The following is a 27,603-nucleotide window of genomic DNA, read 5'->3' on the forward strand; positions in this document are numbered from 1 at the left end:
CTATTAGAAACACACACATAGCTTTACCTTGAACTGCTACATAGACCAAAACACTACTTTTTGTCTACTGACATTTCTGAAAACCCAGAATGGAGCAGAGCCAGGCCCATGTGTTAATGTGCAACTGAGCCACTGCAGTATAACAGCAGGAGAGCTCCCTTGACATTAAAGAAGACAAGGGTAAGTATTTTGGCATGTCCTCGTCAGGACAGCAAACAGCTTCTCTCTAAACATGACAGCAAATGTGTCAAAATGCATCATCATCACCAGAGCAAACATTTGGTGCCTTAAAGAAGACAGCAGTTTTTTCTCAAAGTGCACTTCTCCTTTGTTGAGTCTCCTCCTGCCTCTCTTCATTTTTTCCTCCTTCATTCCTCTCTCAGTCACCTTGTAACCATGTGAACCCTCTTTTACTTACTGCTGGGATGAAGCAGCAGAGGAAGACTGCGCAGTTGCTGAGAGAAAGAAAGAGGAAAGAAGGAAAGGGTGGATAGAGCAGGACATAGTCAAGAAAGAGAAGACGGGAACGGGGGAAGCTAAGAAAACAGCAGAGAGAGAGACGGAGAGGAGGGGGTTGGTGGATGTAGCTCTAGCTGTGGGCCGGGGGGTGAGCTACTTAACCCGGGCTGCTCCGCCGAAACATCCATGGGTGGCTGTGTCGGGAGCCACCACGACTCTTCGGGCAGCTTAAACGAGAACTCGGACGGCACTGGAGGTAACTTAGCGGGGTCTCATGGTGTAGTAAGCGGAAAGCCTGGCTGTTTTGAAGGGCTTCCCCCCTACAGGCTTTGTGCTTGCTGTCCTGGCTGGAGGTCTCCTATCCTGCCATTATAATATCCGGAGCCTCAGACAGACACGGTGTCTCCGTCCACACAGCGGAATTTAAGCCGAGGGGAAGGCACTCTGCCAGCTCCGTTACTCTGCAAACTAAACCCCGTTTATTGCACTGCGATGCCTCCCTTTGTTCTTTGCTGTTGACTGAGCTAACCGGCTAAAATGGAGCTAGTTAGCCTGCTAGCTGCTGTATGTACAACAAATATGGGTCACAGTCATCAGGGGCAGGCAGAGAAGTGGAGTGATTCGGTGTGATTTAAATTGGGCATTAACTCCAGCCACCATCGGCTACATTTAGGGATACCCTTGTCTCTTTTATATTTTTGTAAATCATCAATGTTTTCGACCCTGTTTCTAACTGAAAAGTGATGGAAGAGAGTAGAGGAGGTGTCCCCAACTTATTGCAGTCTCTTACCAGCAAATGTAGTGTTTGTTTTTAGCACCATGATCTTGACCATACACACCTCCTGCGGGATACGGTTATTGTTGTGAGGGCAATAAATAGTGTTGCATGTTGTAAATAATAAGATTGATGTACTAGAGCGGGATAGAGTTTTAGACAGCTGACTTCAGGTGGTAGGTTCTTGCAAAGAGTTTAGTGAAGCTGGGACAAGTTTGTGGGGTAGTTTCCCGGTTTGTCCTTTCTGAGGAGGGGATCCACTGCTCGCCTTTGAGTTATTTTAATTACAGACTGGGGCACAGATCTGTGAAAAGAGGGGGAGGAGGGTGAGCACTTAGAGACGCAGATATGAAGCCTTATATCCTGTATGTCTTCCTCTTAGTTTCTGCATCTGCTCTTAGCATTGCTGGTGTTTGACACCTCTAGAATTAGCAGCAGAGAGCATGTGTATAGTAAGTTGCAAAAGTTATTCACACCACTTTTTCACATTTCGTGGCGTTACAAAACTACACTTCAGTGTATTTTGAGATTGTCTGTGATATACCAACACAAAGTGGTGCATGGTTGTGTAGTGGATGGAAAAAGATACATGGTTTTCAGAATCTTTAACAATTATCTTTGCAAGCATTACCTTCCAAACAGTCCTTTGCGATATTAATATTGCACTCACTGATACTGTGATTATGATGTTTTTGCTATATACTGCAGTGCACAGCAGTTTCTAGGGCTTGCCCCACATTCTGAGTTGCATTTAAGTCTGGACTGTCTTAAGTCTTGTAATTTGAACATGTGGAAATGCTTTAATCTAAACCATCTCATTGTAGCCCTGGCTGTAGGTGTAAGGTACACTGTTGGAAGATGTAAATTATTTTGCAACATCCAACTCCATCCAGCTTCCCATCAACTCAAGAAAAGAAAAGCATATTTACAGCATAATGCTGCCACCACCATGTTTCATAGTGGGGATAGTGGGTTATGGCTGATCAGTGTCTTTTACTGAAGAACAACCAAGTTAAATAGTATTTAAAGATACATTTCTGAAATAAAGTCAGGCACATGAGCTGGAAAGTGGGCTAAAAAAGTCCGCAAGTGCTACAGACCTCCCTTTTTATATTTTACTTAATACGTAATTGATGTTGTGTCACTTTGCAAATAAATGGTAAATGGCCTGCATGCTTTATCTAGTCCGAGGACTCCAAAGCACTTTACACTACCATCAGTCATCCACCCATTCACACACTGACAGTGGTAAGCTACATTGTAGCTAGTGCCACAGCTGCCCTGAGGCACACTGACAGAAATGGGGCTTCCATACAACTGGTGCCACCGGGCCCTCTGACCACCATCAGCAGGCAGGGCGTGAAGTGTGCGCGGTATTAGAAAAACATAATGTTCAATATTATTGGCAAATATTGCAATGATGCTCTTGGTTGTGACTAATCCACATTTCACTCACTCTTCCATTTCTTTTGCATTATCATGATGACACTATCACTCTCTGCGAGCCTCAGTGAAGGTCCATTCAACTGGCCAAATCTATTATTGTCGATCAAAGTCTGAATGCATGGAACATGAAATATTGTAGCCTGCCAAATATCGCATCCCAGCAGTGTGACTCCCATCTGACACTGATTATATTGCCGTGATGATTGCAATCACATATATTGTGCACCTCTAAACTTAATTGATACTAAGTTAACTCTAAACATGATCTATGATGTCTGTTAAGCATATAACAAACTAACTAAAACTACATTTAAAATGACAGAATGTAATTTACTTAATATGCATATTTAGCATATATTAATGTCTGTGTGGAAGAGAAAAACTAGCTATAAAAACAGGTTATGACAGAATATATGTCACTGTAGAAGAATAAAGACAAATGAAAGGATAAGAGAAAGCTGAAAGTGGGATGAAAATATGGCTTTTTTCTTTTCTTGATCTGGTAGTCAAAGCCTACCTAAAGCATAAGTGAACTAAGCCCTTAAGTAGGGCCCCAGACAAGCAGGGACCCCCAAGAGCTATTGAATTCACACAAAGAGTATTAATCGGAAACTTCAACTTAGGGTGGAGCATTTTAAATAAAATTAATAATTCAGTGAGGATATAAAATAATTGGTAAATTTATATTTGTAGTGATGCAAAGAAAGGTTTTGAATGTTTTGTCAACAGTTAAAATGTAATTGTACTAATTTCTATTGCGTGTGTGTGTGTGTGTGTGTGTGTGTGCTAGGATGCTGCACAGTGTTCGCAAATAAATCTCGACAAGTTAATGACAAATTTATGTAGTTGCTTGTAAGCACATCTAATTCAACTTGGCCCTTCCTTCTGGAGTCTGAGTAGGAAGTGGTGTATACTGGGCAGGACTGCCAGATCAAATAAGTAAGTCAGAGAAATAACCATTTGTAGTTAAGTGAAGCTTTTGCAAATGAATAAAGTAAACGTAAGGGCTCCAGGTCAGTTCATTCCTTCAGCAATTCGACAACCATTTCATACCTACGCATTTCCATTTTTTGTACCCATAAACTAAAAGTCTCAATCTCCAATCCTCTGTTGCCAGTCTCCCTGCTTAAACACACTTGAGTCAAATAATTAGGTCATCAGCAGGACTCCATGGAACGTGATGGCATGCTGAGGAGTTAATTGAGCCATTTGATTCGGGTGTTTTGGATCAGAACACATTTAGAAGTTGGAGGACACCGGCCCTTGAGGACTGGAGATTGAGCCCCCAGCTGGAACCGATCCATTTCGTACCCATGTACTTAAAACATTGCGTGTGCGTTTATCTCTTTTTGTCGTTGAGGAGATTTATAGTAATAAAAATCCTCAGATTTGTATTACTTGTAAGGCACTTTATCCTGTAAACCTTGCATTACACCCTGTGCCCTTTTATTTTTGTTCCGATTCCCATTGGCGTCTGTTGACTGCTATTAAAATTGACCTCGGATCAAGAAAGGTATTACGTATCCCCGGCACGGCAGGTACGAAAATAATGTGTGGTCGGCTGTAAAGTATGATGTCATCAGTGCACATGGTGCAAACAATTGACCGTGGTTGGGTGCTGGTCATTACACCATTTCATACTTTTGCAGTTTTGGCTACGAGACGTTTCATACTAACCAAGCACCGATTTGTACCTTTTAGGGGGTGATGAGTAGTTATTTTGGTCTGATCAGTTTCAGATAAAACATACAATTAAATCGTACATGAGAGTTGAGCATTTCTTTGACAATTTATCTCCACAATTGCTGAAAATAAACTCAAAAACTGTGGTGTAGGTAAATGGGCATAAAATGATAATGTGTAGGTATGAAACGGATATCCACATTTGGCGAAGATGTGAGTTGACTTGGAGGTAGCATGTTGTGCTACCAAATGAAATTCCCTCGAGGGCCCCATGCAAATTTGAGTCAGCCCTGCTGTTAATACTGTTGGGTGGAAGTAATTCCTAGAATTATTTAACTTCATCAAAGTCAACTCCAACAACTGCATAAATAATATTCTGAAATAAAAACCGCTGGTGCGGTTTGAGCCAGTTGCTTTCTTAGCTAATATACACTTTCCCTTCTAAAACTAAAATAAAAACTGTTTCAGAGAGAAACCAACTCCTGCTTCCTGCTCTGATCGTCGATCATTGTTTAGTAGTTTAATGGATTATATTTGTAAGGTATTACAATTTTAACTCTGCATAACCTTTGTTAACTAAAGCTTGAAAAGGGTCTGTCGGTTTGAGGCCTTGTTTAGTATAAGCTGTCTGTTGAAGTTGAGTCTGATTAGAATGTGCCATTTGATCAGTGAACATGTGTACCAGCGGCAGGTGGAACTCAACACCTTGATCCTCCTCTCCTTTCTGTTTTGTACTCGGATACATGCGCGTACACGCTGTCCTCTATCTGCGTCGTGTTGATGGCTGATCCAGATGGTGGTATTCATCAGCCATTCTGCTGCAGATGGAGCTCTGTTTGCTGCAATCATCCTAATATTTTAACTGGGTTTGGGACATATTGTTCGTAGCTTTAGCTCAGCTTATTCTGAGTGCATGCTCCACATCACTAATGGTGTAAAATGCTGTGTTAAATCTGTTTGTAAGGCTCGGCTGAGTACCAGAGCAAAAGAAAAAGGAATGATTCCTTATTTAACTGTGTATGCCCACTCCAATCTTTCCTCTACTTCTTCTTCTGTTTTTTGTATTGTTTTTTGTCACACCTAAATGTTTCAGATCATCAAACAAATTTGAATATCAGACAAAGATAACCTTAGTAAATGCCAAGTTAAGTTTTTAAATGAGGATTATTGGAATGGCTGCCCCCCAAAATTACTCAAAGAGGTCACAAAAGCTCTCAGGGCAGCATCTACAGCATTGCAGGGATAATGTGCCTCAGTTAGGTTTATGTTGTGGGCAAAAAATGGATCTATCAGAGTTTCAGAGCCAAAACCACTGCTGATGGGAGGGGAAAAAAACTAAAACACTCAAAGGCCTGTCTCACACTAAAGAGACAAAAGGGGTACTTTTTGGAAAGTGCATCCTGTTACATCTGGCAAAAAACTAACAGAGCATTGTACAAAAAAGACCAGTACACTGCCAAGCAAACATTGTGAAGGTAGTGTGATGGTCCTGGGGCTCTCCTGATGCTTCAGGACCTGGATAAGTTGTCGTACTTGATGAAACCGGGAATTCTGCCCTTTACCAGAAAATCTTGAAGGAAAATGTCCGGCCATCAGTTTGGGACCATGAGGTCACGAGCACGTTGTTTACACAGCAGTGCAATGATCCGGAGACCACCAGAAAATCCACCTCTGAATGGCTCAAAACAAATAAAAGGAAGATTTTAGAGTGGCCTAGTCAAAGTTTAAATTCTATTGAGAAGCTGTGGCAAGACCTTAAATAGGCCATGCTGGAAGTCCATTCAATATTGCTGAACTAAAACAATTCTGCTTAGAAGCTTGGGCCAAAAACGTCACAACAGATTCATTGTTTGTTATAACCAACACTCCATGGCATTTGTTGCTGCCAAACGTGGCACAATCAGTCATAGGATATAGGAGGTAATTACTTTTTAATCGTGGGCCAAGTCGGTATGAATCAATTTCTTTCTTCTTTTTTTTCTGTCGATTAAATCGTAATTTTAAAACTTGTTAAAACTGACCTGGCTTCCTGTCTAATCTCTCTCTCTTTTCCTTGCCTTCAGTGGCTCTGGGCCGTAACCAGCCCCTGAAGAGAGAGCGACCTAAATGGAAAAGCGACTACCCGATGACAGAGGGCCAGCTGCGCAGCAAGAGAGATGAGTTCTGGGATACGGCGCCAGCCTTTGAGGGCCGGAAGGAGATCTGGGATGCACTGCGTGCCGCCGCCAGCGCCTTCGAGAGCAACGACCACCTATTGGCACAAGCCATCCTCGATGGGGCCAGCATCACACTGCCGCATGGTAAGACGCATTGTAGATACCGAAATGTTATGGCTGCAGTTATTAGAGAATATTATTGGTATCCTCAAAAGGAGGTTGACCTAGAGGCTCACTGTATACTTGAATAAAGAAGTGTGCTCTGGAAAGCTGAGTGGAAGAAAAAAGTGACAGAAAAAGTTGCAAAACCAACATGGATAACTATAGCCTTGAGAGAATTGTGAAGCAAAAAATAAGCCCTATACTAGGACTATTAAACATGGAAATAAGTTACAGTAGGCTGACATTTTGGCCTTTTTATGTTGGTCTTATGTAATATTCAAATTTTGCGAGCAACAGAATTTGGGGCTTTCATTACCTGTAAGCCATAGCCATCCAATTTAAAATAACAAAAATGCTTAACAAGTATCACTCTGCATGTAGTTAATCTGTTTAACATGATTTCCAAATTTTGAATTTAATTACCGTGTTTGAAATAACTTTACAGTGATATAGCATTTTTTGAGATGAACCTTTCAGCTGCTGTAACTGCTTTTTGTTGGAATAACTTTGAGATGGTGCTAGCATAAACAGTCTACATGTCAAAATCGAGAACCTAAGTCAGCAGTGCAGCTTCCTTAGGAAGTGTGCTTTAGTTTCAGGTGTCATCTGATGAAGTACAGCAAACAGGAAGTATACTTTATCATGTATTGTTGGTTAATTTCTGCCTTGGTGAGCTTCTTTTTCACTGCTCTTTTTGCAGTGTCATGATTTATGGTTTTGTTTTTGTTAATTGTTCAACCTGTAGATTAAACGAGTGAAGGCTGTCGGGGAAATGTGAATGTGCCACAGAGTGAATCAATACATAACAATTAAAAATGCCCGTGTTTTTAACCTCGTGTGTGTAGGACTAAATGTAGCAAGGTGGGAACATACACAAAAAGACACACCTCAGGGACATCACCCACAGCTGCAATCAGTATACACCTACTTTGACATTTTTTTGCCGAAGCATCTTAACTTCCTACTATTTTCTTGTAATGCCCTGCAGGGGGCTCTTTTGATACCTGCTTCTGTTTTATTTATGACTGTCATATACTGTAGTGTTTGCCGTGTGAAGTCCTATGTTAATTTTAATAAAGTGGGAAAGTCCAAGTAGCTGAGTAGAATTAACTTTAATTAATTTAGCACCAATTCCCAACAAAAGGAGGCAAGATAAAGCGGACATAAAATATTAACTTTGCTTCTGGTAACAAGGCACAATTCAATTTCATTTATTGCTGTTTAATTCAATTTTATTATGATTCAATTCAAAAGCTAAGTAATAACACAATATTAAAAAAAGAAAACTTGAATTTGTTTAAAGCTGTATTCATTACTTAGATTGGCAAAAATGGAGACAGATACATATGCAAAATGAGCAGGCCAGGAACCTGCTTCACAAAAGATTTAGTGGAGAGAAAACAAGTTAATGACATCAGCATTTAATATATGCATATATGAAGAGTGAGGAGATTAAAGGCAGCAGGGTTTGGAAAGGTCCTCTGTTCATATTGAACATCCCCCAGGCGTCTAATATTATTGCAGCAGAACTAGAGTAACTGCTTAAGGTCACTGTAGGCAGCTGAACTCATGTTAATTTTCAGAGAAATCTGTTGCAGTACTTTTAGACTTAGTTGTTCAATTCAATTCAGTTTTATTTATATAGCACCAATTCACAACACATGTTGTCTCAAGGCACTTCACAACAGTCAGGTACATACATTCCAATTAATCATAACAATTGAACAGTGCAGTCAGATTCAGTTATTTATTAAAATTGGATAAAAAGTTTTTCTGTCTAAGGAAACCCAGCAGATTGCATCCAGTCAGTGACTTGCAGCATTCCCTCCTCCCGGATGAGCATGTAGAGACAGTGGACAGTCACTGGCGTTGACTTTGCAGCAATCCCTCATACTAAGCATGCATGTAGCGACAGTGGAGAGGAAAAACTCCCTTTTAACAGGAAGAAACCTCCATCAGAACCAGGCTCAGTGTGAGCGGCCATCTGCCACGACCGACTGGAGGTTTGAGAGAACAGAGCAGAGACACAAAGAGAACAAAAGAAGCACTGATCCAGGAGTACTTTCTATGGGAAGGAAAAGTAAATGTTAATGGATGTAACTCCTTTAGTCGTTTCACCTAGAAAGAAAGAACAGATAAACCCTGAGCCAGTTTTCAAGGTTAGAGTCTGAAAGAGAGCACATATAATTAGTCACAGTAAAAGCTCAGTCAATCGCCATGTCAAGGAGAGAGAAAGGGTTAAACACTAAAAGACAGGGCTATGTGGGTCATCGGTAGGTGAGCATTAAGTTGTTGCAAGCAGAAGCTCGGACAAGCTCAATTCCAAGCTCAATTCCAAGCTCAATTCCAGGAATCTCAGTTGAATCTTAATCACTTCCTGAATTTCTAAGGGATTTGTATTTTATTTATTTTTTTGGTCAATTCTTGTTATTCTTGAGCCATCTGGACTTCGTGGCAAACTGTTTAAAATTTTGGTGCCAATGCTCCCGGATGTATCCCGTGCTTACATGGGTACTCCGAATGAAGCCCTGCCCAACCAGGCACATACCAGAGGGTACAGCATGGTGCTGCAGAATGCCATTGTCTGCGTTCTGGTTCAACGTGTCACTCACACTATAAAGGTCACCGATCTTGGATCCAGCTAAACAGGCCCAGATCATCACGCTTTCTCCTCCATGTTTGACAGTTGATGTCACACACTGAGGATCCATCCTTTTGCCTTCTCGACGGCATACAAATAACCTGCATGATAAACCAAAGATTTCAAACCATTATAACACCTTTTTCAACAGTCCGTTGGTAGTGTTTTATGGCCCAACCAAGCCTCTTTTTCATACCTGTGCTGTAAATAGATGCAGGATTAATCTAGGCTACAGTCAGGTGTGGAGGATGTAGGATGATTTCAAGGTTGTTGGTGAGAGAAGGAAGGCCAGGGTGTAGTTTCAGTTCAGGTTTTGTTTTTCAAACCCAAGTTTTTAAACTTCCGCCTGGAAATTTAGCAAATCTCTTAACACAGAATTCAACTCCGATTTAGTAAATAAAGCCCTCTTAAGTGTCAGCCGCAGGAGTAGGCACTTTGCGTGTGAGTTATTCTCCAGTACTCCTTATTCCCATGAGTCATGTTGCCTCAGCTGAGGACAGAGATGGTCCCTTTTGTTTCTCTGGTAAGATGCTCTTTCTGTTGTGGGCATCAGATGTTGTAATGTTTTTCCATGGTATCCGTGCTTGATTTCACACATCTTGTTTCATTGTAAGGGCTAGTGTGAAGGTGTCTGAGTGAGACAGAGAGACGGACGACGTGCCAGACAACCAGACAGATTCTCATTATGTCAAAAGTATAAATGACTGATTTGTTGTTTTAACTGAAGTGTTAAAACCGGAGAGGATATTGGATACCTGTATTGTTTATTTTGTTATGAAAACACTATGTTCTGTTACTCTGTTCCTCTTGGTAGTTTGGGAGGTCAGAACAGATCCTGCTGGGCTGCAGCTGTGAATTCCCCACACTTGACATCACTGTTTCAGTCAATCCAAGGACCAGGCAGATCAGAAAAAATTCATTCTTTATGAACTTTGCGCCCCTTTATTGTTGCATTTCACCAGAAGTCGCAGAAGGAGATGGCTCAAAACCGAGCTGTGTAGTTTCTTTTTATTTTTAAGTATGTTTTTGTGATTCCTGGTTTACTTTACTCTCCATGAATGCTTTTTTTTTTCTTCTGCAGCTAATAAATCAGGTTTTGGTTCTGAATTGGATTTAGGTTAGGACTTCTTCCTCATGTCTGCCGTGTCCACTACATGCCTAATGTCAAACTGCATTTCTTGCGACTTCTCTTCAACAATGGCTTTCTTCTTGCCACTTTTCCATGAAGGCCAGGTTTGTAGGTTGTGCTTTCCCACCTGATCTGTGAGGCTCTGCGCCATGGTCTTTGCTGCTTCTTTGATCAGTGCTCACTTTGCCCAGCCTGTTGTTTTAGGCAGACAATGTCTTGGCAGTGTTAGGGTTGTATCATACTCCTTCCATTTTGCAGATAAATTGAACCCGACCCTGCTAACCCTTCTTTTAACTGTTCCACAACTTTACTACTGACTAATTTACTACTTTACTAATTAGGTCACATCTAAAGGAAATTGTTGGAACCACATTTTATTTAGGGACATGAGAGTAAATAAAAAGGAAGATTACACACTTTCCATATTTCTATTTACTAAAAAAATGTATTCTTTCCTCCCACTTTACAGTTATCTCCTTTTTTGTGTTATCTATCATAAACTCCCAATAAAATGCATTGACCTTTGTGACTGGTCCGTGTACTTTTGCGTTCATTCATTGTTCTATTTGTGAAAGTGAAATCAAATTCTGGAAAATGTTTCAGTTTGGTTTTCTGATTTGTATGAATCATCAGAAAATCTAACTTGCAGAAATATGAAAGAATGAAACGGTTTCAGATGAGCTTCTATTGCAAATAAATAGACATCTACAAATACAGGTTATCGCTGTAAACATCTTGTTTATAAATAAGATGTTTGAGTATTTATTATATATGGCACAGTCAAAATGGGCCCACCGACCTCACAGGTCACACTGCACCTGAAATGATAAAGTGACAGATACAAAATAATCAATACTCAAAAATATAGAAATGTAGTATAATTAGAGGCACAAAATAGACAATGTTTGTCGTGATTTACGTGGTTGACGCTAAACAATGGAAGTAATTGTCGTTTACATAATAATAACGATATTACAGCCGTCAAACTAAAGTCATTTACAATTATGCTGCAAGTCGTTTAAACCTAAAACAAGAAGTAATACAAAAACTCAAGGAAAATAAGACATACATTAATTTAAATAAGACTTACTGTAACCTTCGACGGAACGAAACTTCCACAGGTACGACATCTTGATAAGAGGTCTTTCAGGCACGCAACCTGTGACCTATCATCGGTGGCAAAGGCTGCACTCAATCCCTGCATTGATTACAGAACTTGTGTGAAATTGTGTTCCCCTAAAATAATCTGTCCCCCTTCTATCTGTATATTGTGACTCCAGGAGGCGCTGCTGCTTCACATAGGCCGTGTTTTTCAAATTAAAAAACGTAAAAATAAAAAACAAAAGGCCTTATTCTTTTTTTCTCGTATTATTTCGAAACGGAAAAACGAATCGTACACTAATACGTTTATTTTTACAGCAAAATACTTTCTTTAATTCATAAAAATCAGAAAACCAAACTGACACCCTTTCCAGAATTTGACTTCACTTCCAAAAATGGAATAATGAATGAATGCAAAAGTACACGGACCGTGGTTGAATCAAAATGTAGAAACGTTGAGTTTTGAACGATGTTGTAAGAAGCTCCAAGTTCTGATTCATTTGTAAAATATCCCTCACGGCAAAACGTCTTCTTACCCTGACAAAGTGATATCAGGGGTTTGCTTCGGGTTGTTTTTGGATCACTGTCGCAGAATTCGATGGGAATTTGCTGCAAGTTGTAATAGTTGGGTCTTCATCGCTGTGTTCAGGTTCATGTTGATCTGTTGTAGTCCACATTGTTATCTCAATCACTGGATGAGTTTCCGTCCAGTGATGTGACAGCAAGCTGGGTGCTTTCCCTCGAATGCCTCTCCGTTTCTTTCAGACAACGTTTCCCCCAAAACACTAATGTGTGAATTTACTTCTTTATTGTTTTGATTCTGTAACTTTTACTCAGTAATAATAACATATTAATGAAAGACAAGTTTAATTTTACCAAGTATTTTTAGGTTACCAAGTCAGTTCATAGCAGAGGCGATGTTCGTGAGCAACTTATAAAACTAATAATTCATGTCAATAAAATATGTGATTTCACTACTGATCACAATTCATACTGATTCACACAAGGTAGGGTGAAAGTTTCAACAATGACCCACATACCCACAGAGGTTTCCAAAGCATGCTATTTTTTATTTTTTTATTTTAGTCGACCTCTTTCAGCAAATCTTTCAGTAGCTAACCCAAAGATCCAAATCTGGTATTATATAATATTTCATTTTTTCAAATAATCAGAGTCTAAAACATTTGCACATTGTTTTTTAAATCTGACAATAGCCCGGGAAACATGGAAAAAGCATGGTTAAAAATGTCGGGTCCCTTTGGGACGTGTCGGTAATCCTTAAATTACTCATGGAGAATTTGATACTGCCATTCAGGAAATCGAATAGCTTTGGAAAAGGTTTCCATTCCATACTCAGTAATGGAGAAATTTCACTGTCTCGCTTCAGTAAATTAGAATCTCTTGAAAAAGTTCATTTATTTCCCTGAATCAATTCAAACATTTAAAGTTTCATATAATATAGATTCATTCATAGTGACATATTTCAAGCTTTTATTTTTTTTTAGGATTATAGCTTACAGCTAATGAAAACCTAATAATCAGTTTGTCAAAAAAATGTATATGATTTTAAAAAAATGTATGTGATCATATAATAAAAGACATATTATGTATACTTCCTTAAATAGGCACTTTCTGCATATATCATTTATATTGCCTTAAAATATTTGCCTCCTTTTGTAAGACATTTCTTGGAAATTATTCACAAATGGCACTTTTGTTCTTAGTAGAGGAAGTGCTCCCTTATACCCTCAAGCAAGGTGACTCATCATATACTGAGGGAGGTTTGTACTACAAGTCTGGGTGTAAAGTAGCTTGGTATTTATTCCCATTGTGGTTAGTAACACATGACTGATATTTATACTTCTTTGGTGCTACTGCAGCCAAAGTTCCAAATGGGCCCAACTGGGGCAATGCACTGACATCAATATGCTGCAAACCACTTAGTGGTGAGAGAGAACCATCACCTGGGGCATGACCAGACAACTGGAACATTTCCTTGTTTTATCAACTCTTAAAATTATTACTTCTTCTTTTTGTTTTAGTTTATGTAGTAAGTCACTGAATCAAAGTGTCTCTCAAACAATGTAATCAAATAAACACACAGATTCAGGGAAGTTGTGTTTCACTGCAGCTTCATGCATGCCACAATGGTAAACATCTGATGCTGCCCAGGTTGAAAGGTTTTGGTCTGCAGTGGAAAATGACGCAGTGCAGAGCTGAGCCAACTAAAGCTTTACTCTGCAATGGAAACATGTTGTGTGCCCTGGTCATTATTTGGCTGCATGAGCTAAAAGATTTCAACAGCTCAGGGCTCCTGCACAGTCTTCAAAAGAGTGATATTTGCCTTTAACGTTTTCCATGTCCGCTTAGTTTGGAGTAAGTTAATTATTGTGAACATGACTTTCCCTCTTTACTTTTCTCTATTACATTTCCTAAAGGATAAAACTCTGATTATATTTCAAAAGATGGAAACGGCATTTTTCCAACTGAACCGGTTCCAGTGGTATTTCTGTGCCAGTGCCTTCTCACCACCAGTTATTTACTGGTTTACAAAAAACAAAATACCTGCTTTCATCAAGGTCTGGTGGTGCTTTTATGATGAGTGCCATGGTTACAACCAATGAGTTGGCTTTGTGTTTAGTTGTAATTAAAACATTTAATCAATAAAGCTAAGTCACCATTTGATAAAACATTGACTTAGTTCTATGTTTAGGATTGTTGTCCTACTAAAAGGTGAGCCTGCAACCCAGTCTTAAGTCTTTTGCAGCCTCTTCACAGGTCTTTCTTATCTCCATCTTCCCATCAGCTCTGATCAGGTTTACTGTTTCTGCTGACGAATAGCATTCACACAGAATGGTGCTGCCACCACCGTGCTTCATAATGGGACAGGTGTGTACAGAGTTATGAAAGGTTTTTTTTTCTGTGACACGCATCGTGTTGCATGTTTGCAATGTGATCTCGGAACCTTCTTTCACATGTTTACTTTGTCGTCTTCATGGTTTGTGGCAAACCGCAGACAGGACCTCTCCTGGCTTTCTTTCAACAATGACTTTATTCTTATCAATTTTCCATTTAGGCCAGATTTGGGGAGTGCATGGCGGTTGTCCTGTCTGCAGCTTCTCCCAACTGAGCTGTTGATCCTGCAGCTCCTCTAGAGTTACCATTGCCCTCTTTGGCTGCTTGTCTGGTTAGTACTCATCGTGAAAGGCTTGAAAGCTCTTACCAAGGCTGTCAGGAAAGGTTAATAGTCCAAAAAAGTGGCCTAAACCAGATCTAAATCTGATTAAAGGCTGTGGCATAACTCTAAACAGGCCTCCAATGTGGTTGATTTAAAATGATGTTTCAAAGAGTGGATAAAAATCCCTCCTCAGTCATGTAAAAGAGCTGTTGCCAATCAAGGCAAATGTTTTATTCCCACAAAGTGCAGCACAACCTGTTATAAGGTTTAGGGGGCGACTGATGTGTCACATAGGGTTTGGGTGGCTTTAATAAATAAAATCATCATTTAAAAAGTACTGTTTGTATTAGTCAAGTTCTCCTTGTTTTAATATTAACATTTGTTTTGATCTGAAACATTTAAGTGTGACAAAAAAGTAAAAAACAGAAGCAATTTTTATTAAGGGTGGGTATTAAATTGAAATTAAAATGGCAATAAATAAATATTTTAGGTAACATCAATATAACTAATAGTTTGTTGGAATATTTTAGCAGCACTAGGAATAATTGTTCCTTTTCTTTTTTTCAATAACATTGGGGGGTTTTTATGTTTTAAGTATTTGTGTAAATGCTGTGATACTATAGTACTGTAATATTTTACTCAACGTTATCATACCAATAGATTCTCCTGCTGGCCCATGCGTACTCGCAACAAGATCGAACCCTGTGTTTATCGTTTTCTTAGACAATAAAATCAGTAGGAAATAGGTGACCTTTTTTTTGTTTTTAATTTTTCATTGTGTTTGCAGGATACCTGGAAAAAATCCGTCAAAATATGTACAGTAAATTTTTCGAAAACGGTTGACTCAAATATTTTGTTCTTACAGTTGTCTTAAATTATTTAACGTCTTTTGTTTCCTCTTAATTCTCTTTTATCTTCATTGCTTCACCCTCATGCCTTTTTAACTTTCTGGCTGCTTTTGTTTAGCTGTTTTAAGTTGTTTTTTCTGTCTTATGTTTTGCATATACTTTTTTTAAATTTCATTTGGCCTACTTTGGCTGATTTCTACTTGTCAAGCACTTTGTGCAGCATGACTTGTTGGAAACGTGCTACATAAATATATTTGACCTTGACCTTGATACATTGCTTAAAATGGGTCCTGATTTACCCTTGTAGTCTGTAAATTCAAGGCTGGAAAAGTAAAGAAGTTTAAAATAAAAGGTTTTCACATAATCCGACTTTTTTTAAGGGGCCTAAAACACAGTGTTGATTTCAGTACCAGCCAGTTATAGATGAGCTCCAGCTGTTAGCGACGTCACCACTCAGAGACAGAGTAAGCTGAGCTTCCCTTCACTCCTACGCTGAGCTGGTCAAACATTTCCCGAGTCCTGGTCTTACTCTGATGTCCCCTCCTGGGCTGCACCTCGACAACCGAGAGCAACATCCTGTGGGCTTCTCAACTTAGTTTCAGTTACCACAAAACTCAACTTCTCTCTCTAAGTCATAAAACATGAGCGGTGGAGTGACCTTTTCAAAAAGCAGTTTAAAGGAGGTGGGCTACTTTCAATTCTGGGTAGTTTTTTCACCAATCAGATTTGTACAATATGTAACTTAAAATTGGTTCTAATCTTTTCAGATCTTCTTAGATAAAAAGACAACATGGATATGGCTGTTTGGGTGTGATATTTGATTTAATTAACTCTGGACAATTTTAAGAGTATGGAAGTAAAACCTGCAGACAATGCCAAAATAAAATGACTGTTTCATTGGGTATGAGAGCTAGTCACCTTAATGCATTGTGTGTTGGATTCGTCTGCCTGAAATCCCCCCAACAATTGTTGGGGGTCTCCCATATGAATAATCGGACCTCTACACTTTAAATTATTCTCCCTGGTGATATAATGCTTGATACACAGCACATCCAACACATGATGTTTCCTAGCTTTCACTCTGTGCTCCTTTCTTTCAGCCTTGGGTTTCTATTGAGCTTGACTTTCATTTCCCCATTCCGTCATAAAATAATGGGAATTATCAGCTTTGTTAAATGGAAAAATGATTGAACTCTGGTACTTCTAGTTTTTGATTCCAATAATGAAAGTATTTACAAGTATTTAACAGCAACATAAATGTGCCAAAAGGTAGTTAATTCAAGGGGAAACAATATCCGGATTATTTCTACTTTGTAAATACTAATATCTGTGAAGAAATAAGGGCATTTCATTCAGTTTAACAGCTTTGCACTAGAAGCTGCCTATTAATTATTTACCTATGGATTATAAAAATTTCCATCATACAGTTATGTTTGTACTGTTGTTGTGATGTAAGTTGCTGTAAGTGGTGGTTTGGTCTTGATGAGGAGTTATCACTTCCAGTATGCATAAAACCTGGATGTGGTTGTAAAATAAATGATAAATATCCCTTAAACTCTTTTTTGTTTACGTGGGTGTTTTGACCTCTTTTTAAAGTACTGCATAATTATAAAAAAAAACAAAGAAACAGGATACACGGATAAACACAATTTTCAAACAAATCTGAAAACTCTGTGGGGCATTTGTAGCACTCGGCACCCTCTAATATGATAGCCTCAAATAAAATCCAATGGAGCCAATTGCCTTTTACCACAAGCCATGTAGGGAGCAAAGCAATGTGAAACAATGAGCTCTGTTTAAATAAGATCAAAATGTAATTTTTTTTTTGGCCTACATGGTAGTTGATTTTGTGAAGAAAGACCAGCACGGCACCTCACCCTCAACACACCTTCCCATCTGTAAACACGGCGATGGCAGCATCATGCTGTGGGGATGGTCTTTTTTGGCTGGGACATGGAAAGCCAGTTAGAGTCGATGGGAAGATTGCTGAAGCTAAATTTAGATCTATCCCGGAAGGAAACCTGATAAGAGATGACAAAAGCACAACAACAAGCCTTAACATACAGTCAAGGCTACAATGGAATGGTTTAGATTGAAGTATATTTATGTGTTAGAATGGTCTAGTCAAAGTCCAGACCTGTTCAGACACAATCCATACAATCTGACTGAGTTTGCGCTGTTCCACTAAGGAAAAGCTGGTAGAGAAATACTCCAAAAAACTTGCAACAATATTTGCAGTGAACGGTTATTCTATTGACTCTTAAATTCATGTATCATTTTTCTTCCACTTCACAAAAAAAGTAATTTTTATGTTGGTCAACATAAAATCCCAATAAAATACACTAAAGTTTGTAACAAAATGTGAAAATGTTCTACTGGAGCGAATATGTTTTGCAAAAGCTGATGTGTTTGTGCAAAGAAAGCAAAACTAAAGGTTGTTTTTTTCCCCTCCAGGCGCTCTGACCGAATGTTATGATGAGCTGGGGAATCGTTACCAGCTGCCCGTGTACTGCCTCTCTCCTCCTATCAACATGATCGAAGAGCGCTCCGACGAGCCCGACGGATCGGATCCAGACTCCATGACTGCAGACCCATCCACAGGCAGCGGCAGCGACCCCATTCCGGGGGGTGAGTGCCAGCTTCGGCTCCGGCTCTCCACGGGACGCGATCTGCGGCTGGCGGTCCGTTCCACCGACACGGTGGGCATGATGAAGCGGCGTTTGCAAAGTCAGGAGGGTGTGCCTGCCGCAACCCAGCGCTGGTTTTTCTCAGGTCGGCCGCTCACAGACAGGCTACGCTTGGACCAGCTCAACATCTCCAAGGACTACGTAGTTCAGGTGATCCTAAGCCAGCGCCCTCCACCAGGGCCTGTGACACCACCCGGACACACAGCGGAGGCCTCTATGCCAGCGGTAGTGGAAGGAGTGTCTGCTCAGCCTCAAGAGCCCACGCCAGTGGAGAATTAATTGAAGCCAGGCCCTGGTAGTGTAAACCAAGGAGGATGACGAGGGACAAAGCTGAATTAAAGGCAGTTTTTCTCCTCTTCTGTGCTCTTCAGTTGTTTTCGCTGAGAAGGGCTATGTCCAGGCAGAGAGCATAAAGACTCTTCTATGGAGAAAAGACTCCTTATTTTGGTTTAACACATTGAAATGTTGACCTTTTTTGAAGTCTTTTTAACTGTTCCTATGGAAACCAAACTACAAAACAAGAACTTTGTGAGCTGGTTAAAGGGTTTGCTTTGCAGCTGAGAGGTCTGCTCACAAAGGGTCAGTGACATGAACTCTGTTCTTCAGGTTACAGTGTTAGAACCTTTCCCAGAACTTATCTCTTTAGTTCAGACAGCTAAGACAAAAGGAGACAATTCAACAATCAAAAGTTTTTTAAGCATTTTAGCAACTAATGGGGGTTACATCTAATCATTTCAGCCAGGGTACATGATAAAAGTTTAGGATCTTACATTTGCTCAGATATTTTGTCTTTTTATATTGTATTAAGCTAGCAGTCTGGAACTATGGCTGGGCTGCTGCTGGATTCCATACTTCACTCTGATTCACTGAACAATCAAATTAATCATTTAAAAAACCGTAAGTTGTTTCATCTTTGGCTGTAAGTGTGTGTGTGTGTAAGAGAGAGAGAGAGAGCTCACACAACCAGGCAACAAACCACACCTATTCACGAGGAAATGGATGAACCTCATAAACACAGTCGCATATTTTGAATAAAAAGAGAATCTTTTTAATAAAGATTTGTCCGGTGTTTATATTCCTTCTTTGTCTGATTGTTTTATGTGGGCTGACATACTGTAAATTTACATTAGACAATTTGCATTAGGGAGGAAATTGTCTGCACACACATCTTTATAGAATATCATTCAAAAACTCCTAGACAAAATGCCCAGACATCTGTTTAAATGCCAGGCTTTTGAGATGCAACAAAGGAGGCTTCCATTTTTTATTTTTTTTTCAAATTTATTAAAATTTAACAAACGTTCTGTACAATTCAAGTTAAAATTCAATTTCTTGCTTTCCATCTATTTGCTAAAGACATTGTTTGCAGAGAGGTTACAAAGGAATAAAACTTTTACTGTATAAAAGTTTCAGACAGGAGATGTGAAACAGAAAACTTATAGCATTACATATATACTATGGTATTTGTAGCTTTTCTCCACATATACTAGTCAGTATTGGTCTAAAACGTTCAGGTATCGGCTTGAAAGCTGAAGATGAAAGCGGATTAAATCTTTCAGAATCCCTGCGAGTCCAAATCAATAAAAAATGATTTCATTGCTAGAGTTCAAAGCTAATTCAGTAAGAGAATCTGAACTGTAAAGTCTTGACGTGGAATGCTGACTCCTATCAAAGAAGAATAGAACCTGAAATTAAATCAAAAGGTGCTTCAACAAAGGTTTATTTATTTGAATTAAGCAGAATGAATGTCACATAAAACTTTGAAAAAACTTTGGAAATGATTTATATTGGTCTCATTTTTTACATCATATATACCTGGAATCTTAAATGGGTGTGTACACTTTTGGGAGCCGCTGCTGTCGTCTACAGTTTATCGCCAAATAACAATAAATTAAGTTTAGAAAAACAAATATCAGACCTGTTGAAACGCAATTGTGAGTTTTTTTTATGGTGTTTCATACAAAAGTTGAAAATGTTCCCTACAAAATGCAAAGCTGAGCAAATCATCTACAGTATTAAAATCAATAGTTCCTCATCAACTAATCTTTCATGTAGATTTGTTATGTGATTTTAATGATAATTAAAATAAAAAATTCTGATAAACATAAAAGGAAAGTAAAATTGTGATAAATTTCTTGTCTAGGTTTTGAATCTTCTCTAGGTTTGAATCTTTAATATTGAAGAAAAGACCAGGAAATACTACATAAATATGCAAGTTTCCAACTCCAGTCCTCCAGAATCACTGCCCTGAAACATTTACAAGCATCCTCATCCAGCACACCTGACTCAAATGTTTAAATTACCTCCATATCTCATCAAGTTCTGCAGAGGCCCGGTAATGAGCCATTCATCAGCTGAGCTGAAAAAGTGTTGCATCTAATAGTGGAGGATGACAGATCTTGAAGTAAAGTTGGAGACGCACGGGTAGCCTGATTTATTTTGAAAGCTTAACATTCCTTATTGTTACACCTTTCTAATCAAGCAATCTTTGATTTTCAAACCTTTCAGCTTCTGACCCACAGAATGTTGCAGACATTTAGCACTTCAGCAATCTTAACTGAAACATACAACCGATGATAACACCCCCAAAATATTGTGAGAAATTGTGCTTTTTCAATTCAGTTAAAAAAAGTTTAATAATCCTAAAGAGAAACTAAATGTTGTAGCTTTTGAAGTCACTAGCTCTGTCACCCCAACAGATCATTTAACTTGATTTAAGGAGATTTCTTCAGTATGACCTACAGTGGACCTCTTACCTTGACTTTGGGATCTAGTATCTTAAGTATGAGTAAAATAAAATAGGTTATTTTTGCTTTTTTTTTCCTCATCATTTTCCATCTTTTATCTTACTCACTCCTCCCTGATAGAACATGGAAAATTCCTCTAAAAACTCAGTGATACAGAGATGTTCTAGGAGAAGAAGGCAGGTAATGTCATATACAGTTCCAGTTCGAAGTTAACATCCACTGATGTTAGCATGCATCTCATAATAGATTTGGACTTTTAATAAATGATTTGAGCTGGGTTTTTTTTGTTTTTTTTAATGCATCTATATTGGTAGCCAAAAGACCCTCATCATGATACTACCACCACCATGCTTGACAGCTTGTACAGTGTTGTTTGATTTTAAAGCCTAACCTTGATTCTTTCAAACACACTTCTTGTATATTTAGCCACAGAGCTCAATTTGTGTCATGTCTTCTTCGTCATCAGCCTCTCAGTCCATGGTAAGACTGAACTTCACTTTTGACAATGACCCTAATGTTCCAGTGTCATGGAATGGCAGTCTTGAGCCTGGTTGATTCCTGGGATATTCTCTAACACCTAACAAATGTCCTTTAATCTAAGGTGACATTGTGGGTCAGATGTTTAAACATTAGTTGTATATATGTGGAATATGTGCACATGCCAAGTCAGTGCGCTAAAACCGATTGGTTTTAATGGACTTCATCAATTCTGCCAATTATAGAGCCCAAATATCCAGCCAGTGTTAACCCAGACGGTTGTTGATGGCTACAAAAAGCATGTGGTGGAGGTTCAGTTTGCTAAGGGACATTAAGCAGATATTATTGAGTATGTTGTGGCTGTATGCAAAAGATGATACTAAATTCATGCTAGAGACAGATAATGGCAGAAAATAATGAATGCTGTATTCATACTTGTCCAACTTAAAATTAAGGCAGTAGCTACACAAAAGGGACAAGTTTGCTGAGGGGAAAGGTTTGCTTTTATCCACAAAAAGAAATGAGATCTTCCTTCATTAGAGGGCATATAACAAAGCTGCTGTTTTTTTGTTTTTTTTTTACTTTTGTCCCATATTTGAAACTGTGCATCTGAGTCAGAGGGAAAAGGTTTTGGCAATTCCTTTCACAGCAAGAAATTAAGAGAAAGTGAGAGTTCAGAGATGATTTAATTTGAAACCACGAAACACACTCCTCCTGTCACAGTCATCTGTCAACTTTTTTGTACACAGGCTGAACAGATTGAAAAGAAGCCACACCTAAGTCAAAGGTTTATTTATAAGAAGTGGTCTCATTACAGAAATGCTCACTAAATGTTAGGGGTCAGATTGCAGGCTGGTAACTATTAGGAAAAACCCCTATTCATACATGATTATTATAAACTTTTGTTCGTCATGTTTATCAATTCTTCTTTCCTAATCAAATCCAGGGGTTTCTGTTTGTGATTTTTTCCAGCTAAAAGGGATCTAATGTATCATTACGTAAATCTAAACACTGTGTTGTTCCAAAGAATTCTTATGATTGTGTTTTAGTGTCATCAATCCAACAATTACATGTCTTCAGTTCCCTTCCACAGACATTTCTTGTGGTGCCCTCACTTCCCTTGCTGTGGTCAAGTGTGGCTGCTCAATAATCAAACACGCAATTTTTATTTGTTGTAAACATGTGTTGCCTTCTGCATGGCAGTGAGTAAGTTGACGCTACCAAGGAAACCAATCACACATCAAATGTCAAAGGTGAAACCTTTGCTACTGATTAACGAAACACAAACACACAAGTTGATGGATCTGCTTCTTGGTCCGACTGAATGAAGAGACGTGGAAATTTAACCCATCCTCTGCATAGACACTCTCACACACACACACACACACACACACACATAGAAAGAAACACAATGGGGTTTTTTGGTCTTCTGCTTCTGTGGTGCATAAATACTGCAGCGGCATGCTGTGTGCAGACAGACAAGACAAACCCTCTCTTCAATCTGCTGTCAAGTTCAACATTTTGGATCGAGCCACAGAGTCAAGGTAAAGCAAACTATATTCAGCCTTTTTATTTTCATTTGTTCTGGTATTTGAAAGTATAGTACATAGTGTTGATTTCATTCAGATATCAGTTAAAGAAACAAATGAAGGATTGTTTACATTTTATTCTAAATTATTTATCACATGAGAAGTATTTAATATCAGTAACTGAAAAGTGAAGAGAATTTTCTTGTTACCTCGGCCTTTATATGAGAGGACATTTTTGCTTGGTGGTTAAAGCCTGCTCACGAATTCAGATATTTGTAAATATTCTAATGCTTCTGTCTTGCTTTAACCCACTGGTCCTAAACCTGAACTCACCAGGTGAAAATATGTATTGAATGAAAAGAAAGACTATATACTGTATATATTTTATTTTATATATATAGCTTATTTCTTTTACTCTCCTCCAAATGTGATGTTTTTGTCTCTGCAATTATAGACACTTACTATTTGCAGCTATTGAACTTTGAACTTCTGCTGATGTCATTTAACCTCACATAACATCACACACCTCAGGGATATTCTAGTCATCTCTTCAACTCTTTCACGTCTCTTACAGATGAAATCGTTGCTCCTGTTGGTCCTGTGCGCTGGTCTGTGCTTTGCCAGCTCTGATATCCACCAACATAACATCCAGACTTTAATGGACAATGGTTTTTATCTCTTTTCTTTGCTTTTCTCTTTTTTTAGTCACCATCGTGTTAAATATTAACCAATCTCTTTTTTTTTGTTTTATGTTCTACCAAGTTGTTGTGGTGCGAGTGCCTTATGCTCATGGCAGCATGGTTGAAGTTCCCCTGACCTGTGGAGACACTTATGAGCACAAAGATGTGTTTTGGAAGAAAAATGGTAATAAAATAGCTTAATATTCATTTCTGGTATTGTGTGGAGAACAGCTTCCCTGGTAAAAGCATCTGTGGCCTAACACAGAGCGTCAACTTAAACAATAAAAGATAATCTGATATTTTTCCCAGTAGTATAAGTCAACAAAGACATCTGAAGTTCATAGGCCTGAGAGGAACATCACTGATACTAAAACTCCTGAATTTCTCAGGGGAGGAACTGACACCAGCTCTGCAGGGGAACCAGATAACAGTTTTGGTGAAAGAGATGAAAGCAGGAAACTACTCCTGTCACCTCAGTTCCAGTGGAGAACACCTGAACTACACGCTGATCCTGGTCCAGCTGGAACCAGACAACAGAACCGTCATACTGGAGTGGAATTCTCCCGAAGAAGGTGAGATGGGAAAAATGAAGGGAGGGAATCACAGATTAGGAACGGCAAGAAAACAGATAAAAAGGGATGGATGTTGCCAATCTACTAAAATAAGAGTAATGGAGAGAAAGGGGTTGTTAAAAAGGTAGAACTGAAATGTTATGCTGTAAAAAAGCATTAACTTATCTACAGATTTATTCTGTTTGCATCATCAATGCATCATTCCAGAAATGGTTTTATTGGACTAAATGCAGTTTTCAATTGATGGTTTCATTTAGTAAGTAAAAAAACGTGATCCTATCCACCTTTGCCTAATAGAAAAATGTCCTTATCTCCCAAACATGTTAACTGGCATGGTAACGGCTGCCATCAAGTGTTTGTGATAACTGGCAATTCCTGTGGAGGAATTTTGGCCCACTGAATTGTTTTATTTTCAGCCACAATGGAGGATCTGTAGTCATGCCACAGCATCTTAATCAGATTTAAGACCCTCGGGTCCGTGGGAAGGGCCTTTATATTTTTTCTGTAAGCAGTGGTTGTAGACTTGAACTCACCCATGGATGCCATTTTTTTCCCAGTCTCTTTCTCATTTTTAAATGAACTTAACTGAGGCAAGTAAGGCTTGTAGTGCTCCAGATGTTGTTATGGATTCTTTTCTGACCTCCTGGATTAGTTGTTGATGCACTCTTGGAGTAATTTTGGTAGACCTGGGAAGACCTGGTAGACCTAGTAAGATTCTCCACTGTGGTCCACTGGAGTGATTTCTAGATTCTACAGGTCAGGAAGACTAGTGAAACTGAAGCAAAATATCTAGTTATATACTTTTGATTAATGATTTAGCAAGGAGGGGGGGAGAGATAATATTTTCACATAAACTAGGTTGGTTTTGATAGCTATTTTCCCTTAATAAAATGATAGATTGAAATGGAGGAAAAAGATGGGAAAAAATGAAGAAAAATCTAATTTAAATTTGGCAATTCTTATGCTAGGTAATCAGTCAAAAAATAATCAAATATTTATATTATATATACACATTGGAACACTTCAAACTAAACATTGCAGTGGTTACTATGCCATTAAAAATATACATGGTGCAGTTCTTAGCACAGATGCCTTGCGATAAGAAGGTCCTTGTTTCAAATCTTGGCCGGGGCCTTACTTTGTGGAGTCTGCAGGTTCTACCCATTCATTTGTGGCTTCTGTGCTGGTACTCCAGCTTCCTCCACATCTGTCACAGTCAAACAACCATTTTCCTCAACACTCATCCCTAAGAGTGATTCGGAGTCTCCCATTTATCTGACATGCATGTTTTTGTAGTATGGGAGGAAACTTGAGTACCCTGGCTATGTAGGAAGAGTAGTCTCTGGCAATCAGAAAGTTGTGAGTTTGATTCCAGCTTTCCTCAGTCACATGCCAAAAGGCATTGAATAAGTTACTAACCGATCTGTGTATCAGTGTATAAATGCAACTCACAGCATAAAATGCTTTTAATATTTGTATGACTAGAAAAGCACTATGTACAGTAAGTTCAGTTTATTTACCATTTTTGCATTCCTCCAGGTCACATCCACTGCTCAGCAATGAACTACAAAGGCTCCTTCCACTGTACCTGGAAGAAAACGCAGCACAGATCACATGCTGCAGTGCTCCTGATAAAGGCAAGCCGGTACGGACAGAAGCACCCCTGAACTAGTTTCCCACTCATTTAAATCAAGATCCTAAGTATCACTTTAAAAACACTTGTTGCAGTACAGTCATAAAGGCCTATTACCTGTTCTAAATAGTATTTTATCAACCCATTTGTCTTGAATCCAGTTATCTGGATGAGATTTCCTGTGTGGTGGATGCTGATGGATCTGGGATTCAGTGTCAGGATGTCAACTGCCCTTACAAGGAGGAAAACAACCCCATCCACCTCACCATTTACATGCACAGCTCCTCTCGTCTGGAGGCCTACACAAAGTCATTCTACTTGAGAGAGATCGGTAGGTCATTTTATAGAAATATCACTGTTTGCTGTCATATGTCAAGAATGCATGAGGGTATTTAATTTGCATTAAGCGACTGCATGATCATGTTTTTAACTATACTTTCTGACTTCTCTTACTCAGATTTACTTAATTTTCTTGACTTCATCTGTCCATTTTCTGTCTAGTAAGGCCAGAAAAACTCCCCAACCTGCAAATTAGTAACGGCCAGGTGTTCAGCTGGGCCTACCCAGACACATGGGAAAAGCCTCGCACCTTCTTCAGCCTCCACTTCCATGTCAAAGTTGTCCACAATGGACAATCCTGTAACAGCGACAAGAACATATTGGTAACAGAAATTTAAATACAATTTTAAGCTTTCAGTTTACCCAAATTTCCTGTATGCTTAATCTGTTGTGTCACATTTTTGAACAGGATAAATTCACAGAAGAAACCAAGTATGACGTCAATGTCAAATCTAAGAAGTATGTTTTCTGTGTAAGAGCTCAGGACAAATATGCCCAGGGACCATGGAGCCAATGGAGTCAGTGCATGTAAGTGCATTAGTCTATGCTCTAGAAACAAGACAGAAAATTGTTACTGACACTAATGTTAGTTTAAAATAAAATGATTTCTTTCATTTCTTTTAATCAAATTGTTTTATTTATTTCTCTCTAGAGTGAACAAAACAGAAGTGAACTGCCAACTCCTCTAACTACCAGCTATACAATGAAAGAGGAAAAACTGGATGGATGTAAAACCCTCACCTTTTTTTAAAAAATCAGGTTATTTTATTTTTTTTAGTCTCGTTCAAAGTGAAGGCAATGTATAATGTACAGTATTTATTCATCCTTTATTTAAGTTACTTTTATGAGTTTATAGTGGATAACAACTTTTGTGAATAACTAAAATCAAATACTGTTCCCCTTTTTGTAACTATTTTTTTAAAAGTTTTTCAAAAAAGCTTTGTCTTTATATTTCATAATAAAATCCAAGCATCTCAATTTCTTGTGTGTACCTTAATTTAATATTTATTACCTCAAAAAAGGTTAGGTGGGCCATTTCACTGTACCGGCCGAGCAAGTTCCCCCATGCTAAAAGAAGCCTCTAGAAACCTTAAAATCTCATCACAGGACTCATACTCTTGGTGCTGTTGATATGAAAAGAGCCTGCACAAGTTTAACTTCCATGGGAGGTGTGCAAGGAGAAAATCATGAAGAACAGATTAAAGTTCGTTAAGCAGACAAAGACAAAAACCAGGACTTCTGCAATAATGTTCTTTGTTCTTTGTCTAAGGCTGAATTAGTTGGACACCAGAACAGCAATCTGCCATAAACTAAATGCTGCGTTCCAGAAACAGAACCTCAAACAAACCGTAGAGCATGGA

At 38.8% G+C, this 27,603-nt stretch overlaps 2 protein-coding genes across 4 annotated transcripts; both read left to right on the plus strand.

Moving 5' to 3' along the window:
• The first annotated feature begins 334 nt into the window (after positions 1–334).
• On the plus strand, positions 335–19,343 carry ubtd2 (ubiquitin domain containing 2). The gene is made up of 3 exons (XM_047380014.1): positions 335–715; positions 6,427–6,663; positions 18,033–19,343. The coding sequence occupies exons 1-3, from the start codon at positions 646–648 to the stop codon at positions 18,542–18,544; spliced, it is 819 nt and encodes a 272-aa protein (XP_047235970.1). The 5' UTR covers positions 335–645; the 3' UTR covers positions 18,545–19,343.
• Positions 19,344–19,481: 138 nt separating this feature from the next.
• On the plus strand, positions 19,482–27,220 carry il12bb (interleukin 12B, b). 3 transcript variants are annotated; one of them, XM_047380013.1, is made up of 9 exons: positions 19,482–23,033; positions 23,593–23,686; positions 23,781–23,882; positions 24,088–24,270; positions 25,810–25,915; positions 26,065–26,234; positions 26,405–26,565; positions 26,652–26,770; positions 26,895–27,220. In XM_047380013.1, the coding sequence occupies exons 2-9, from the start codon at positions 23,593–23,595 to the stop codon at positions 26,929–26,931; spliced, it is 972 nt and encodes a 323-aa protein (XP_047235969.1). In that variant the 5' UTR covers positions 19,482–23,033; the 3' UTR covers positions 26,932–27,220. The 3 variants fall into 3 exon arrangements, with proteins under 3 accessions (XP_047235969.1, XP_047235968.1, XP_047235967.1); XM_047380012.1 differs by having other exon boundaries at positions 23,013–23,033; positions 23,593–23,882; XM_047380011.1 differs by lacking the exon at positions 19,482–23,033 and having other exon boundaries at positions 23,057–23,882.
• The last annotated feature ends 383 nt before the right edge of the window (positions 27,221–27,603 follow it).

This window comes from Girardinichthys multiradiatus, chromosome 11 (genome assembly GCF_021462225.1).
Source record: "Girardinichthys multiradiatus isolate DD_20200921_A chromosome 11, DD_fGirMul_XY1, whole genome shotgun sequence".
In the NCBI taxonomy this organism is placed as follows: Eukaryota; Metazoa; Chordata; class Actinopteri; order Cyprinodontiformes; family Goodeidae; genus Girardinichthys; species Girardinichthys multiradiatus.

What these genes read in the sequence shown, in the direction of transcription:
- ubtd2 (XM_047380014.1), top strand. Translation starts at nt 646, where the DNA reads ATGGGTGGCTGTGTCGGGAGCCACCACGACTCTTCGGGCAGCTTAAAC. An exon ending in GAACTCGGACGGCACTGGAG is followed by an intron (nt 716 to 6,426) that starts GTAACTTAGCGG and finishes CCTTGCCTTCAG; the next exon opens with TGGCTCTGGGCCGTAACCAG. An exon ending in CAGCATCACACTGCCGCATG is followed by an intron (nt 6,664 to 18,032) that starts GTAAGACGCATT and finishes TTTCCCCTCCAG; the next exon opens with GCGCTCTGACCGAATGTTAT.
- il12bb (XM_047380012.1), top strand. Translation starts at nt 23,684, where the DNA reads ATGGTTTTTATCTCTTTTCTTTGCTTTTCTCTTTTTTTAGTCACCATC. An exon ending in ACAGCGACAAGAACATATTG is followed by an intron (nt 26,566 to 26,651) that starts GTAACAGAAATT and finishes ATTTTTGAACAG; the next exon opens with GATAAATTCACAGAAGAAAC. An exon ending in AGCCAATGGAGTCAGTGCAT is followed by an intron (nt 26,771 to 26,894) that starts GTAAGTGCATTA and finishes ATTTCTCTCTAG; the next exon opens with AGTGAACAAAACAGAAGTGA.